We start from the raw sequence: 17,551 nt of genomic DNA, 5'->3' as shown, positions 1-17,551 counted from the left end.
TACAGTTAGTTTTTTGTAATCAGACTACATGTAATTAGTTACTCCCCAACCCTGGGGAAGGAATGTGTGTTGGCTTCATCTGAAAAGCAGAGACAGTGCAAGAGGGTCAGTGAGACAAGGACAGTCATCCTTTCCTCACCCCGTTGCCAGCAATATTGCCTCAAACAATTACCAGTGTATAACAGACTTTACATGTAGGCCTAACCAGCCAGTCAAGCTACAATGTCATCTTGTGATGTGACTATTCATAAATCCATGATGTTATGGAATGTGATGACTCAGAGTGAGTGAGTCCCACTCTCTTTCTTAAAGGGTCCAGCCTTATCTCCAACCCCTCTCCAAGCCAACCCATATTGTTTATTTAAAAAAAAATCTTATTTCCAAAGACGGCCTACACCAGCCAAACCTGGACAATTGTGCGCCGCCCTATGGGACTCCCAATCACGGAAGATTGTGATACAGCCTGGATTCGAACCAGGGTGTCTGTAGTGACACCTCTAGCCTGAGATGCAGTGTCTTAGACCGCTGTGCCACTCAGGAGCCCTACAACCCCTATATAGGCTACGACCCCTCACTTCAAACCCTGATTTTGCACCCTGAATCCTGTGAAATATATACCAGACGAGACCATTCTCATACAGTAATGATCAGCAGAAAACCGCTTAGTCAGGCCAAATATTTTATATATATATATATATATGGACACACCTACTCATTCAAGGGTTTTTCTTTATGATGGGAGTGCTGCATCAGATGACCTGGCCTCCACAATCACCCGACCTCAACCCAATTGAGATGGTTTAGGATGAGTTGGACCGCAGAGTGAAGGAAAAGCAGCCAACAAGTGCTCAGCATATGTGGGAACTCCTTCAAGACTGTTGGAAAAGCATTCCAGGTGAAGCTGGTTGAGAGAATTCCAAGAGTGTGCAAAGCTGTCATCAAGGCAAATGGTGGCTACTTTGAAGCATATCACATATAACATATATTTCAATTTCTTTAACACTTTTTTTGGTTACTATATGATTCCATGTGTTATTTCATAGTTTTGATGTCTTTACTATTATTCTGCAATGTGGAAAATAGTAAAAATAAATACAAATCCTGGAAAGAGTAGGTGTCTCCAAACCTTTGACTGGTACTGTATACGTGTGGGGGGGGAGCTGGTCAAAATGTTTAATATTTGAATGCTCTTTGGAACAGTCAGTGATGTTCAACCGGGCCAGTGATGTTCAACCGTCATTCTTCTGCATGGAGGGGGTAATTCTTCGACCAGTTCTTAAAGTGGACATTTGGCGCCCTCCACAGGATTCGAATGTGGGCTCTTGTGTCTCAAGCATCACGTGAATGTGTGACAGCACAGAGTAGTGAGAGCACGCAGTACTAGAAACTGGAGGCAACGTTGGTTGAGTATCCCTCAGTTGCACTTTCAGACATTGGAATTACAGCAGCAGTACCTTTTCTTAATAGAGGGACAACCAACCATGGCGGGACTTGAATAAAGACCCGAGCCGAGCGATATTCGCCCAAACACTTTCCGCATTTCGATTTCATACTCAAGTCGCTCCTCTTTTGCCCAATGCATCGGCGCTCTGTGGAGAAAGGACAGTGTTGAAACACTTTACTGGACTCAGTGAGAAGAAGAGAAGAGAAAGCCAAGTAATTTTAAAGCAGAATGGCGGACCGTGATACGTTACCCCTTCCTTTGGAGGTGCGAACCAGACTTGCAGAGCTGGAATTGGAGTTATCAGAGGGTAATACATATTTAATATCACCAGGTTATAGTTATGTTTAGCAGAATTTGCCGAGTAACTGACATTCATTCCTGCTGATAAAAGGGAACGCGGTGTGGGAATTAATGGAAGGAAATAGAGCATTCAATGAGCAGAGTGATGCCGCAAATTCATGCGGAGCAATATCACGATTATTTGCTGGCTACATAATATCAGATTCGTTGTACTTTTGTATCACATCACCGAGTGCACTGTGTTCTAATCAGATGTCGCATATTAGAAATATAAACATTGTGACAAATCAAGAAGCCTTTACAAAATTGATATCAGTGCCAAATGTATCAACTGATGGAATTTTTTTGATTGATTCAAGGAATTGTCGCGAACTAAATGATGAGGAATAGGCCTACATATTTTTCGGCGCTACAAAGTAGCTAGCCCACTTTTAATTCTATCAGTGTTGTCTAAACGTCACGTTTATCATGACATTTTAGAATTTCAAAGTGGCTTTTGAAGACAGAAAAACACATTGATTCTCATTATTTTGCTTGTAAAGTTGACCATGGACTCAACTATCCTACAGTCTATGGTCTTGCAATTTGACATGTTCTTTCAAATTTGTTAGAGGCCTAAATTGTAACGGACACTGAGTGTCGTTTCGGGTGCCGGAGCCGTTAGCAATGTTTTTCTAGTTTCTCATGGGGAGGCGTGAGCATTGAGCAAGTATCCTGTTTATTTGGAGAGCTCACCCAGCTAGCACATTTGGTTCCTTGAATGTTGTGGGAACGTATGTTTTTGGTTTCACATTGGTTGTGAGGACGAAGCTGTACGTTTCCTGATTGGTAAAACGGAACGGGTTTTAAAACTATTCAGAGAACAAAGGTGAACATTTCGCATGTTTTGTGAACATACATTTTTAGGTTGCAGGGAGGTTCTGAGAACGTTTTACTTTGGTTTCCTGAACGTTTTCCTGGGAGGTTTTATTAACTCTGAGAACTGAAATGATAGATTATTTAAGGTATTTTTTAATAACATTCTGAGAACCTTCTTTAAATGTTGTGAAAGTGTTATGAAAACTTTAAATAAACACCTAAGAATGAAATGTAAAGGTTCATTTAAAGATTTTTGAATAACTTCCTAAAACATTCACAGAATGACTTAATAACACTGCTATCTTATTTTGGGTAAAAAAAACAACAACTCCCAAGCACAGATACAGAAGGACACATGAAATGAATTTGCTTAGGCAATAATCATGCAAACTGTTTATTTTATTTATTGTGACACTGCATCAGTGAGATTCGAACCCATGATCTTCTTTTCTCTATAGACAGGTTAGCTGACAACTTCACGGAAAAACAACGCTTGTGATTCAATGGGATAGAAGTCTGTTGTGATTCTGTGTGGCCAGATAGCTAGCAACAATGTCAAGAAACTTTCACGTGGGAAGTCGTAGGTGGCTTGTTTCAGCTAGTTTTATCTTGTTCTTGATACCATGTCTTGTATTGAGTTGTATTGATTGATGTCACATATATGCTTATATAACTACAATTCGCTAGCTAGCTAACCAACAACAGTAACAATATATTTGAGACAAGTGCTCATTGGAAAAATGAATTTGCTTTTAATAAACATTGGATATTAAATATAGTTTATATATGTTGTCAAGAATCTAAGCCAACCCCATCTGTTTTTCCCATAGTTGTGCATGCATAGGTTGGTTGTTTAGCAACAAAACCTGTCTATCCCTGGAATTGGTCCACTGCTCCACCAGGATGGAGCTAGCGTGCCATTTTTTTTTTACGCATAGAAAGCTGTTAATTTTTTGTTTATTCGAACAGACCCCATTTCAAAGGAAACAAACACTCATTAAGATCAGGTGTGGCCAACACACCTGAACACAAGATAAGATTGTTTTGTTGATACTGAGAACAGAATGTAAATGTTTAAAATATATATTTTTAGAACATTTTCTGAACGTTACTAAAGTTTTCTTGATTTTAATTGAAAGTGTTCTTAATGTTCTGAGAATGGAATTTAAAGCTAACTGATGTCAATGTGTAGAATAAATATTTCAGAACATTACCAATAATATTGACAAGAACTAAGAGAACCATAAATTCTCTGAACGTTCTAAGAACATCGCTTGAGTCACAATTTTTTAGAACATTCCCAGAATTTACAAAAAATATTAAATTAAATATACACAATCGGAACTTGTATGGAAGTACTGAAATTCACACAGAAGAATGTTGTTTCTTAATGTACTTGGAAGTATACTGAACAAAAATATAAATGTAACATGTAAAGTGTTTATCCCGTGTTTCACGAGCTGAGATAAGAGATCCCATAAATGTTCCATATGCACAAAAAAAGCATATGCACAAATTTGTTTACATCCCTATTGGTGAGCATTTCTCCTTTGCCAAGATAATCCATCCACTTACATTTACATTTAAGTCATTTAGCAGACGCTCTTATCCAGAGCGACTTACAATTTGACAGGTGCGGCATATCAAGAAGATGATTAAACAGCATGATCATTACACATGTACACAATAAAAGACAACTCTATAATGTGCAGTTTTGTCACATAACGGATTGCCTCTGAAGTTTTGAGGGAGCTTGCAATACCTAGTCAGTTGTACAACTGAATGCATCTTCTCATTTAACACAACCCCTCTGAATCAGAGAGGTGTGGTGCCTTAAATCAACATCCATGTCTTCGGTGCCCAGGGAACAGTGGGTTAACTGCCTTGCTCAGGTGCAGAATGGCAGATTTTTTTACCTTGTCAGCTCGGGAGTCGATCCAGCAACCTTGCGGGCCTGGCCCAACGCTCTAACCACTAGGTTACCTGCCACTGATTGCAAGAATATCCACCAGAGGTGCTGCCAGATAATTTAATGTTCAATTCTCTACCATAACCTGCCTCCATCGTCGTTTTAGAGAATTTGGCAGTACGTCCAACCGGTCTCACAACCACAGATCATGTAACCATGCCAACCCAGGACCTACACATCTGGCTTCTTCACTTGCGGGATTGTCTGAGACCAATCACTTGGACAGATGAGTATTTCTGTCTCTAATAAAGCCCTTTTGTGGGGAAAAACTCATTTGGATGGGCCTGACTCCCAAGTGGTTGGGCCTATGCCCACCATAGGCTGCGCCCCTACCAAGTCAATTGAAATCCATAGATTAAGGCATAATTAATTGATTTCAATTGACAGGTTTACTTATATGAACTGAAACTCAGTAAAATAGTTGAAATTGTTCAGTATATTTGAGGACATTACCAATGTCAAACCAGTTGGAGAACTTTCCTAGCACATTAAACGCAATTTAAATGAAATGTAATGTTTGGGAAACATTCTGTTTTAAAGTAATGAAATACCAAGAATATAAAGCTTTTTTTTTAAGTTCTGAAATGTGCTCAGAATTTTCAAAAGCCAAGCAACTATCCTGCACCATTCCCAGAACATTGTGGGAAGGTTGTATGCAAAATAACCATAGGACGACCACGTTCTCACCAAGCTCTATGAAACGTATGGTTCTCAGAACATGATGTGATAGCTGGGCAGCCAGAGATTTGAACACTGAAACGGAACAGTCTTTTCTGTTCTCTGTTGCAGTTGGTGGGTGTAGACAGCATCAGCATCTTACCAATGCAATCATTCAAAAATAAATACATAGAAAATGTTCCATAACAATATCAAAGAAATGCAAAGGCTAAATGCAGAGTTATTTGAGTTTGAATAAGGGCATGTTCTTTAAAAAAAATGTCCATTGCTCAGTCTATTCAAATATTATCTTGTTTAACTAGGCCTAATTGAGTCTATAGCTGTGAGGACAACCTTGTGGGAAGAGAAGGGAATCTAACAGACAACCAGTAACTTTGGATAGGTAGTCGATGTTACCAATATAAGTTGAAGTTAATGTCGTCATGCTGTAATAAGTGGAATAATTCTAACAATTACAGGGTAAACTCACTTCCTCCCGATTCATGTGTTTTAGAAACCAGGAATCTACTTGGTTATGAGAGTTATTCAGCATCAACTGTAAACGCCTTCTATAGAAATAAGTTGGGTGCTCTGCATTATTTATAAGCTTTATTAGGCAGATGCATAGTTATTCACCTCCTCTCACATTTTTGAGCTATATTTACAGATCAGCCTCTTTTGACTGGGATTCCTGAGAGCAAATGTCTTGTTATTTGTAGCTAGTGATAGTGCAGCTCAACTCACATTTCAGCTTGTATTAATTTGGGCTTTATGGATCAAGCATCTCCAAGTAAGACTGCTGATTTTTGGATCAGTTTTACCTTTTGGATTACAATGAATAAAAAGCCTACATGGACAGAGGGGGGGGGACTGATCCTACATCAGCACTCCTACTCTGAGATGCTTGATATGGCCCATGGTTGGGGTTCTAGGTGGTCTGCAAAACATGGTTACTGTGTCATTGACTCATTGCAGAAGTGCTATGTGAGCTGATGGTATTCACACGCTCTCTTGAGGCTCGCACACATCGCACTGAATGTGGATGTAGCGTTCGTCTGCCGATCGTTCAGCGCGCTGTTTTAGGAACCACGATAGACGTCGGACTGCTGACATTTTTAATGCGATTCTACATGTGAAGTCGGTGCGCACTCGGTTTGCAAATGATGTTCAGTGGTGCTAAGTACTCTCGGCAAGCAAAAGCTATTGGTGTGTCTGAGCCCTTAGTGTATGCTCAGCTTAAAGACAGCGACATCACAGAGTGTTGAAGAAGCTGCTCCCGGTTTCATTATTCCTAAATGAGCCATTCCACACATGGAGGAGCTTCCCAAATGGCACCCTATTACCTATTGGTCAGAATTAGTGCTCTAAATGGGGAAATAGTGTGGCATTAAGAACGCTACCATGGAGTCGTATGGGAAATCTGATCCTGGTCAAAACAGGTACATACACGACCTGCCATGCTGCGAGTCTTCCTGCTGTAAACCAGGGAGATTTGTGATGTTTTTTGTATGTGGATAGAGTATTAACGGAGGTCAGTCAGCATGGCATGGGCACAACATGTCAGCAGGTGTCCGGACTGACGTAATCTGATTGTCAGGTGAATGGTAACCTCAAACCAGTCCAGCAGCTGTCCACTTATTGCACCTTGGCTTATTTTAGCCAGGGGTTTAATTCTCTGGATGCATTCCCTATATAGTGCACTACTTTTGACCAGGGTGCTGTTCAAAAAGTAGTGTGCTATGAAGGGAATAGGGTGCCATTTGGGAAGTAGGTTCTGACTGTCAGACAACTGATTTACAAGCTAAGCGCTTATACTGTTTTATAGTTTTACTGAGGCTGAAGTCTGTAGGGATTAGAGGTCGTCCGATTAGGATTTTTCAACACCAATACTGATTATTGGAGGACCAAAAAAAGCCGATACCGATTAATCGGCCGATTAATTAATTGATTTATTTGTAATAATGACAATTACAACAATACTGAATGAACACTTATTTTAACTTAATATAATACATCAATAAAAATCAATTTAGCCTCAAATAATGAAACATTTTCAATTTAGTTTAAATAATGCAAAAACAAAGTGTTGGAGAAGAAAGTAAAAGTGCAATATGTGCCATGTAAAAAAGCTAACGTTTAAGTTCCTTGCTCGGAACATGAGAACATATGAAAGCTAGTGGTTCCTTTTAACATGAGACTTCAATATTCCAAGGTACGAGCTTTTAGGTTGTAGTTAATATAGTAATTATAGGACTATTTCTCTCTATACCATTTGTATTTCATATACCTTTGACTATTGGATGTTCTTATAGGCACTTTAGTATTGCCAGTGTAACAGTATAGCTTCCGTCCCTCTCCTCGCCCCTACCTGGGCTCGAACCAGGAACACATCGACAACAGCCACCCTCGAAGCATCGTTCCCCATCGATCCACAAAATCCGCGGCCCTTGCAGAGCAAGGGGAACAGCTACTCCAAGTCTCAGAGCGAGTGACGTTTGAAACGCTATTAGCGAGCACCCTGCTAACTAGCTAGCCATTTCACATCGGTTACACCAGCCTAATCTCGGGAGTTGATAGGCTTGAAGTCATAAACAGCTCAATGCTTGAAGCATTGCGAAGAGCTGCTGGCAAAGCGCACAAAAGAGCTGTTTGAATGAATGCTTATGAACCTGCTGCTGCCTACCATCGCTCAGTCAGACTGCTCTATCAAATATCAAATCATAGACTTAATTATAACATAATAACACACAGAAATACAAGCCTTTGGTCATTAATATGGTCGAACCCGGAAACTATCATTTCGAAAACAAAACGTTTATTCTTTCAGTGATATACGGAATCGTTCCGTATTTTATCTAACGGGTGGCATCCCTAAGTCTAAATATTGCTATTACATTGCACAACCTTCAATGTTATGTCATAATTACGTACAATTCTGGCAAATTAGTTTGCAACGAGCCATGCAGCCCAAACTGTTGCATATCCCCTGACTCTGCTTGCAATGACCGCAAGAGAAGTGACACAATTTCACCTGGTTAATATTGCCTGCTAACCTGGATTTCTTTTAGCTAAATATGCAGGTTTAAAAATATATACTTCTGTGTATTGATTTTAAGAAAGGCATTGGCGTTTATGGTTAGGTACAGTCGTGCAACGATTGTGCTTTTTTTTCGCAAATGCGCTTTTGTTAAATCATCCCCTGTTTGGCGAAGTTGGCTGTCTTTGTTAGGAAGAAATAGTCTTCACACAGTTGGCAACGAGCCAGGCGGCCCAAACGGCTGCATATACCCTGACTCTGTTGCAAGAGAAGTGACACAATTTCCTAGTTCAAAGAAATTCATGTTAGCAGGCAATATTAACTAAATATGCAGGTTTAAAATATATATACTTGTGTATTGATTTTAAGAAAGGCATTGAAATTTCTGGTTAGGTACACGTTGGAGCAACGATAAACCTTTTTCGCGAATACACACCGCATCGATTATATGCAACGCAGGACATGCTAGATAACCTAGTAATATCATCGACCATGTGTAGTTAACTAGTGATTATGATTGATTGATTGTTTTTTTATAAGATAAGTTTAATGCTAGCTAGCAACTAACCTTGGCTTGTTACTGCATTCGCAATAAAGGCAGGCTCCTCGTGGAGTGCAATGTAATCAGGTGGTTAGAGCGTTGGACTAGTTAATTGTAAGGTTGCAAGATTGAATCCCCGAGCTGACAAGGTACAAAGCTGTCGTTCTGCCCCTGAACAAGGCAGTTAACCAACTGTTCCTTGGCCGTCATTGAAAATAAGAATGTGTTCTTAACTGATTTGCCTAGTTAAATAACGGTGTATAAAAATAAAATAATATTAGTCCAAATCGGTGTCCAAAAATACCAATTTCCGATTGTTATGAAAATTTGAAATCGGCCCTAATTAATTGGCCATTCCAATTAATTGGTTGACCTCTGGTAGGGATGTAGTAGGATCTAATACTGTATACATACGAATCACTAGTAAAATTTGCCATAACTAAAGCAATTAGATCGCCAAAGAAATCATCCTCATGTAATATCTTCTCCTGATATGTTTTTTTTTTTACAGAGGCTGTAGGGATGTTGAACTCTAAATATACACTGAGTATAACCCCTTTTTCCCTCAGAACTGCCTCAATTTGTCAGAGCATGGACTCTGCAAGGTGTCGATAGCGTTCCACATGGATGCTGGCCCGTGTTGCACACTTTCTATTTTATTTATTCATTCCTGTTCTCACACCAGTACTGTATTGACAAAGCTATGGCATAACAGTTGTACTGTCAATAGACTCAATTGCTTTTATCCACTTGGTTAACCTCACTCGCTGGTTCCACCAAATGGAAGTTGTTCAACTCCCGAGCCTAACACATACAGAAATTTGATACGTCATCGTGCAGACAGCGCTGTTAAATTTCCCTGAATAGCCAGTTCTTCATAAGGGATGAGATGTAGAGATAATTTTGCCCGCCTTTAGAGTTTCATACACCAACCTCTCCTTGGTCACATCTGGGTCTGATCTGTTGCCCGTTTGAGACCTCAGACGTTTGTTGTTTTAAAGCCGTACACCTCAAGGAATCCTCTCCCTAAATAAAGTATTTTCCTCACTGTACTAGCTAGCTACTGGTAATTACAGCTCAGTCTGCTCTGTTTTGAAGCTATAGACCTACAGTTGAAATATGAAATAAAGTGCCTTCAGAAAGTATTCACACCCCTTGACCTTTTCAGTATTTGTTGTTACAGCCTGAATTGAGAAATGTGTTAAATTGAGATTTTGTCACTGATCTCCACATAATACCCCATAATGTCAAAGTGGAATTATTATATATATATATCTTTTTTTACAAATTAATAAAAAATGAAAGCTGACATTTGACTGAAGTTTTCAACCCCTTTAAGGCAAGCTTAACAAACTTCAAGAGTAAAAATGTGCTTGACAAGTTAGTTGAGTTGTTTGGACTTTACTCTGTAGGCATTAATGGTGTTTAACATGATTTCTTTAATGACTCCCATCTCTGTACTCACACAATTACAGTGCATTCGGAAAGTATTCAGACTCCTTGACTTTTTGTTGTTGTTACTTAACAGCCTTATTCTAAAATTGATTCAATTGTTTTTTTCCCCCTCAATCTACACACACACACACACACACACACACACACACACACACACACAAACAAACAATATGACATAGCACCTTTGGCAGCGATTCCAGCCTCGAGTCTTCTTGGGTATGACGCTACAAGCTTAGCACACCTGTATTGGCGGAGTTTCTCCCATTCTTCTCTCCAGATCCTCTCAAGCTCAGGTTGGATGGGGAGCGTCTCTGCACAGCTATTTTCAGGTCTCACAAGAGATGTTCGATCGGGTTAAAGTCCGGGCTCTGGCTGGATCACTCAAAGACATTCAGACTTGTCCCAAAGCCACTTCTGCGTTGTCTTGGCTGTGTGCTTAGGGTCGTTGTCCTGTTGGAAGGTGAACATTCATCAAGTCTGAGGTCCTGAGCACTCTGGAGCAGATTTTCATCAAGGATCTCTCTGTAGTTTGCTCCGTTCATCTTTCCCTTGATCCTGACTAGTCTTCCAGTCCCTGCCTCTGAAAAATCCCCACAGCATGATGCTGCCACCACCATACTTCACCGTAGGGATGGTGCCAAGTTTCCTCCAGACGTGACGCTTGGCATTCTGACAAAGAGTTCAATCTTGGTTTCATCAGACCAGAGAATCTTGTTTCTCATGACCTGAGAGTCCTTTAGGTGCCTTTTGACAAACTCCATGCGGGGCTGTTATGTGCCTTTTACTGATGAGTGATTTCCATCTATCTACCATCTAGGAAGAGTCTTGGTGGTTCCAAACTTCTTCCATTGAAGAATGATGGAGGCCACTGTGTTCTTGGGGCCCTTCAATGCTGTAGACATTTTTTGGTACCCTTCCCCAGATCTGTTCCTCGACACAATCCTGTTTCGGAGCTCCACGGACAATTCGTTCGACCTCATGACTTGGCTATTGCTCTGACATGACCTTATATAGACAGGTGTAGGCCTTTCCAAATCATGTCCGATCAATCTAATTTACCACAGGTGGACTCCAAGTTGAAGAAACACCTCAAGGATGATAAATGGAAACAGGATGCACCTGAGCTCAATTTTGAGTGTCATAGCAAAGTGTCTGAATACTTATGTAATTAAGGTATTTCTGTTTTTTATTTGTGCAAACATTTCTAAACCTGCTTTTGCATGGTACTTTTGATGTATTGTGTGTGGATGAGGGGAACAACAAATATTTAATCATTTTTAGAATAAGGCTGGAAAAAGGGAAGGGCTCCCGAGTGGCGCAGCGGTCTAAGGCACTGGATTACAGTGCAAGAGGCATCACTACAGTCCCTGGTTTGAATCCAGGCTGTATCACATCCAGCCGTAATTGGAAGTCCCATAGGGCAGCGCACAATTAGCCCACTGTCATCCGGGTTTGGCCGGGGTATGCCTTCATTGTAAATAAGAATTTGTTCTTAACTGACTTGCCTAGTTAAATTAAATTAAATAAAAAAATAATTCACTGTATATGTAAGGTCCCTCAGTCGAGCAGTGAATTTCAAACGCCGATTCAACGACCAGGGAGGTTTTCCAATGCTTCGCAAAGGGCACCAATTGGTAGATGGGTAAAAATTAAAAAAGCAGACATTGACTATCCCTTTGAGCATGGTGAAGTTATTAATGACACTTTGGATGGTATATCAATACACCCAGTCACTACAAAGATACAGATGTCCTTCTGAACTCAGTTGACAGGGAGGAAGGAAACTGCTCAGGGATTTCACCATGAGGCCAATGGTGACTTTAAAACAGTTACACAGTTAAATGGCTATGATAGGAGAACTGAGAGTGGATAAATTGTAGTTACTCCACAATACTAACGTAATTGACAGAGTGAAAAGAAGGAAGCCTGTACAGAATTAAACTATTCCAAAACATGCATCCGGTTTGGAAAAAGGCACTAAAGTAAAACTGCAAAAAAAATGTAAAAAAAGTATATTTTGTACATGAAGGACTATGGAGTTTTTTAAAGATCCAAAGAACGGAATAGATCTAAGCACAGACAAAGTCCTTGAGGAAAAACTGTTACAGTCTGCTTTTCAATAGACACTGGGAGACAGGACAATAACCTCAAACGCAGACCAAATATACACTGCAATTGCTTACCAAGATGACGTTGACTGTTTCTGAGTGGACTAATTACAGTTTTGACTTAAATTGGCTTAAATCTATGGCAAGACTTAAATGCTGTCTAGCAATGATCAACAACCAACTTGACAGAGTTTGAAGAATAAAAAAAAACAATAATGGGCAGATATTGTACAATCCCAGGGTTACCTAGAAAGACTCACAGCTGTAATCGCTGCCAAACGTGATTCTAATATGTATTGACTCGGGCTTGAATACTTATCTAATCAAAAAATATACATTTTGATTTTCCATTTTAATAAAAAATAAATCGTCCACTTTGACTTTCCAGAGTATTTTGTGTCGGTCGTTGACATCCATTTTAATCCCACTTTGTAACACAAGAAAATGTGGAAAAAGTCAAGAGGTGTGAATACTTTCTGAAGGCACTGTAGGCCTATTGTATCATTCCAAATGGCACCCTATTCCCTGTATAGTGCACTACTTTCGACCGGGGCCCATAGGGTGCCATTTGGGACTCTTGGTCTGCACAGAGTAGGCACATATCATCCTATGTTTTATTCCTGGAATTGTTGGAATGAATACACATCAGCATTCTGTATGAAAGTCAGCCTGCCCTTGACTGACTGTGTTTGTATGGAAGACATCACGACATGCAGCAGGCTACAATACTTTAGATATGTCTAATGCACTTTATTTGGAATGCATCAATTCAGAGAGAATTACCCTGCAGATCAATTTATACAGTAGCCAAGGAAAATAGAGAATATCTCATAGTCGTGGTTATAAAGAACAGTGCTTTATTTTGTTCTGGATAAAATCTGACATTTCTCTTCTTTGTCTAAGTGAAGTGCATTTCTACTCTTCATTTTTAAAAGCAAGCAACTCACAATTCTACTTTATGAAAACAGAATAATATTGTGGAGGGCGACGGAGGATAAAATGACCTTGATTCATTTTGGCAGCCTCCCTAGTGTGTCGTACAGCCTTGCTCTCACTCTGTTTGAATGTTTAATTCTATCCGTGGCATTTCACAGAATATGTCACAGTTGCGAGTCAAAGTGCCATAATGTGTGGGCCTGGTGCTGAGTTATGATGACACTCTGCCTTCTCTCTGGCAGTTTTCAGTTGGGATCAAAATCAGGTGCAGCCAAGACCTTTGGATTGAGATTATGGCAAGTTAGCTGCCCCTCCTTTAGAGACGTAATGATTTTAAAACGTGCCAATAGTGGCGTAAGTGCTCACTTCTCTATCGCGTTGCCCTATTGATAAGGACACACACCAGCATACCTGCGACGGTCACAGTGAATGCTACGAGGCATGTCACGGATAGTCACTCATAGATATAAAGAGAAGGCATGTCAGTGTTCACTGTTTATCATAGAGAATGAGTTATGACAGGCTAGGGTCAAGGTCCACAGAAAAGGTCAATAGAAACCTTACGGCATCATCACTCCCTTTCTAGTAGTCAACCTGTAGTTGCCTGGCTATATTTGTTTTCATCGTCCTGATCGCTGTCTTCGCTTTCACTGCCTGTGTCCAAATGGCACCCTATTTCCTTTTGTAGTGCACTACTTTCGACCAGGGATCATAGGGCTCTGGTCAAAGTAGTGCACGATATAAGGAATAGTGTGCCATTTGCGGCTGTCTCTGATTCAGCCAGATCCCCCCCCCCCCCCCATGTCCCTGCTGCTCTTGCTTTTGGAGTGGCAGTTGCCATAGCAATGGCTTTTTCCTCCTCCCTCCTTGGCTGTGGGTGACTCGTGGGGAAAGTTGTGAGTGATGATGGCACTGCCCCTCCGAGATGGCACAGAGGTTGTGTCATGTTGAGGACACTCCGGTGTCTTGTTGAGTTGATGCTTGCTTGTGAAAATGACATGCAATGCCAGGGTCTCGGAGACTGCGTTGCCTGAAAGTATTCTCTGGTCTTCTAGAGGCTTTAGTTCTACATTTCTGAGGTTTTGTGTTTTACTGTCCGTGCCTCACCATTGAATGAACAGGATTTTCAGCAGTTAGTTTCAGTACAACCATAAACCATCAGAAGTGACATTCCCATTTGATTTTGAATTGTAACGTTTATTGATTCACAGTCATGGTTACATAATACATGAATTGTAAGTCAGATCATATGGGGTAAGGACTTTCTCTCTTTGTCCCCTTCTTAGATGTTTCATAGCCAGTATTTAAGTCACAATTGATTCTGAAGACTTGTCCGTCATTTAACTTCAGACGTGGTACTGTTGGTAGGGCTGGTCGGTATACTGTATTTTACTATACAGTGCCTTCAGAAATGACTCAGACCCCAACCACTATCACCACCACCTCCTCCTCCTGTGTTAGAGCATGTCAACCCGTCTATGTCCAGAATGCTGTCAAAGCCAAACAAATGACTTTTGTTCACCATCTGACATTTCAGTGAGCCCTCAGACTTGTTGTTCTCTCCCCTGGCAGAGAGGGGAAATGAATATTTACACCATTGCCTCCAAAGGCTGCCTTCAAGCATGTGAAGTATGACAGCTGATGACAAACATGTAGACTAGCTGGAATGTCTTTGTGTGGTGAAAATTCCTAAAAGGTCTATTACTGGTCTTCCCTACCTAGGAATTTGCATCGCTCCTTTCATGATACATGGGCTCCGATACGATGCAGGAAGGGTACATTTTAGTTTGAAACGCTTCGATGTGATTCGGTTTGATTAGGGAAACTAATTGATATGATTCGATGTACTTTTTGTTTTGCATGAACACATCAATTTTCCATTTTAAATAAATTAATATCTGCTTCTGTTGTGAGTATAGGACCTGGGCCTCTCTGAGCTGGGCCTCTCTGAGCTGGGCCTCTCTGAGCTGGGCCTCTCTGAGCTGGGCCTCTCTGAGCTGGGCCTCTCTGAGCTGAGCCTCTCTGAGCTGGGCCTCTCTGAGCTGGATCTGTCTTAGATTACTCCTCTAAACTGAGTGGCCCTCTTAGGTGTGTGTGTAGGCACCTGAGCTGAGCCATAGGGCAGGCTGAGCCTTTACCACCCCACTATCAGATTAGGGGTGGGGGCAATTTATGCTTTTGTCCCCCCACTTTTTATGAGAAATCACCCCCTGATTAAAAAAAGAAAGAAATGTTTTGAGCTAGTATTATGTCAATATTTCTCAAAAACAGATATTTTAGACCATTTGGAATTGTACAGAGACTTCTCCCGCTCTGACCAATAATTGCGACCCATGCACAGCTCACCAAAATAATTGATGTCCTTTATGAAATTACCCTGTTAATGTAAAAGTGACCAAATACATTATTTTTTTAAACAAAACTACCAAAAATGTTTTTAAGGTGAACCTAAACAATAAAAAAACAAATCTGATTGATTGAAAACCCCAATCAGCAGTTGGATGTGAGTTGACACGTTTGAAACATTTCTACAGCACATTTGATAATGGTATCAATGATCCAACAAATTGCATATGTTGTCACTCACTAATAAAGCCTGTGATTTGACATCGCGAAAGCCATTTAACAAGCATCTGAATGCTGACGGCAGGGTTTCGGTCTTGAGTCTGATCTCGAGACCACATTAGGTGTATGGGTCTTGTCTCAGTGTGTGATAGATTTTTCTACTCTGCCTCCTCCTCCATGCTGCACTGTGGGAACCACACATGCGGAGTTCATCCGTTTACCTACTCTGCGTCTCACAAAGAGACGGCGGTTGGAACTAAAAATCTCAAATTTGGACTCATCAGACCAAAGGACAGATTGCCACCGGTCTAATGTCCATTGCTTGTGTTTCTTGGCCCAAGCAAGTCTCTTATTATTATTGGTGTCCTTTAGTAGTGGTTTCTTTGCAGCATTTCGACTATGAAGTCCTGATTCACTCAGTCTCCTCTGAACAGTTGATGTTGAGATGTGTCTGTTACTTCAACTCTGTGAAGCATTTATTTGCGCTGCAATTTCTGAGGCTGGTAACTCAAATGAACTTGTCCTCTGTAGCAGAGGTAACTCTGGGTCTTCCTTTCCTGTGACAGTCCTCATGAGAGCTAGTTTCATCATAGCGCTTGATGGTTTTTGCGACTGCATTTGAAGAAACTTTCAAAGTTCTTGAAATTTTCCATATTGACTGACCTTCCTGTCTTGGTGATGATGGACTGTCTTTTCTCTTTGATTTTTTGAGCTGTTCTTGCCATAATATGGACTTGGGTCTTTTACCAAATAGGGCTATCTTCTGTATACCTCCCCAACCTTGTCACAACACAACTGATTGTCTCAAACGCATTTAAGAAGGAAAAAAATTCCACAAATTAACTTCTAACAAGACACACCTGTTAATTGAAATGCTAGTTAACCTTGTCAGCTCGGGGATTTGATCTTGCAACCTTTCAGTTACTAGTCCAACGCTCTAACCACTAGGCTACCTGCCGCGATAAAAAGTCCCTCTACTTCTATTCGAGGTGAAAATGATTAACCAGACACCTTATCGATAGCAACAGCTCATGGTCCCCTGGAATCAGATGGTTTTTTTTGTCTCAATGGAGGAACGTAGTCAGAGAAATGCTGATGAATGTCTTTCTCGAGCTTAGTGTGCAACTGGTTCACCTCTGATACTCACAGGCAATGTGTATTAGAAGAGATTTCTGAATGTTCTTCGCCCAGCATACACCCCTCGAAATAGACATGCTTCATCTACTAATTTGCTGGATGCAGAGTTCAACAGAGTTCAAGTGAAGGAAAGCAAATCATCAAGAAAGCAGACTGTATTGCAATCATCTCTGATGGGTGGTCGAATGTTCGTGGGCAAGGAATAATTAACTACATCATCTCCACTCCTCAACCAGTATTCTACAAGAGCACAGACACAAGGGACAACAGACACACCTTTCTCTACATTGCAGATGGGCTGAAGGCAGTCATCAATTTGCACTGGTGACAGACAATGCTGCGAACATGAAGGCTGCTTGGTCTAAAGTGGAGGAGACCTACCCTCACAACACTCCCAATGGCTGTGCTGCTCATGCATTGAATCTGCTATTCAAGGACATCATGGCAGTAAAAACAATGGGTACACTGTACAAGAGAGCCAAGGAAATGGTTAGGTTTGTGAAGGGTCATCAAATTATAGCAGCAATCTACCTCACCAAGCAAA

The 17,551-nt window shown here is 40.7% G+C and overlaps 1 protein-coding gene across 17 annotated transcripts in view; it reads left to right on the top strand.

Annotated features, from left to right (window-relative positions):
* The first annotated feature begins 1,364 nt into the window (after nt 1-1,364).
* LOC135514631 (disco-interacting protein 2 homolog C-like) overlaps nt 1,365-17,551 on the top strand; it is a 242,112-nt gene continuing 225,925 nt past the window's right edge. For all 17 annotated transcript variants that reach the window (XM_064938139.1, XM_064938225.1, XM_064938194.1 and 14 more), the window contains exon 1: nt 1,365-1,751. In XM_064938139.1, coding sequence (XP_064794211.1) covers nt 1,673-1,751 — 79 coding nt within the window. In that variant the 5' untranslated portion in view covers nt 1,365-1,672. The remainder of the gene's footprint in view (nt 1,752-17,551) is intronic.

This window comes from Oncorhynchus masou, chromosome 3 (assembly GCF_036934945.1).
Source record: "Oncorhynchus masou masou isolate Uvic2021 chromosome 3, UVic_Omas_1.1, whole genome shotgun sequence".
In the NCBI taxonomy this organism is placed as follows: Eukaryota; Metazoa; Chordata; class Actinopteri; order Salmoniformes; family Salmonidae; genus Oncorhynchus; species Oncorhynchus masou.
Note: the sequence above shows the minus strand (reverse complement) of the source record. Positions and strands in the feature narration are given on the sequence as shown.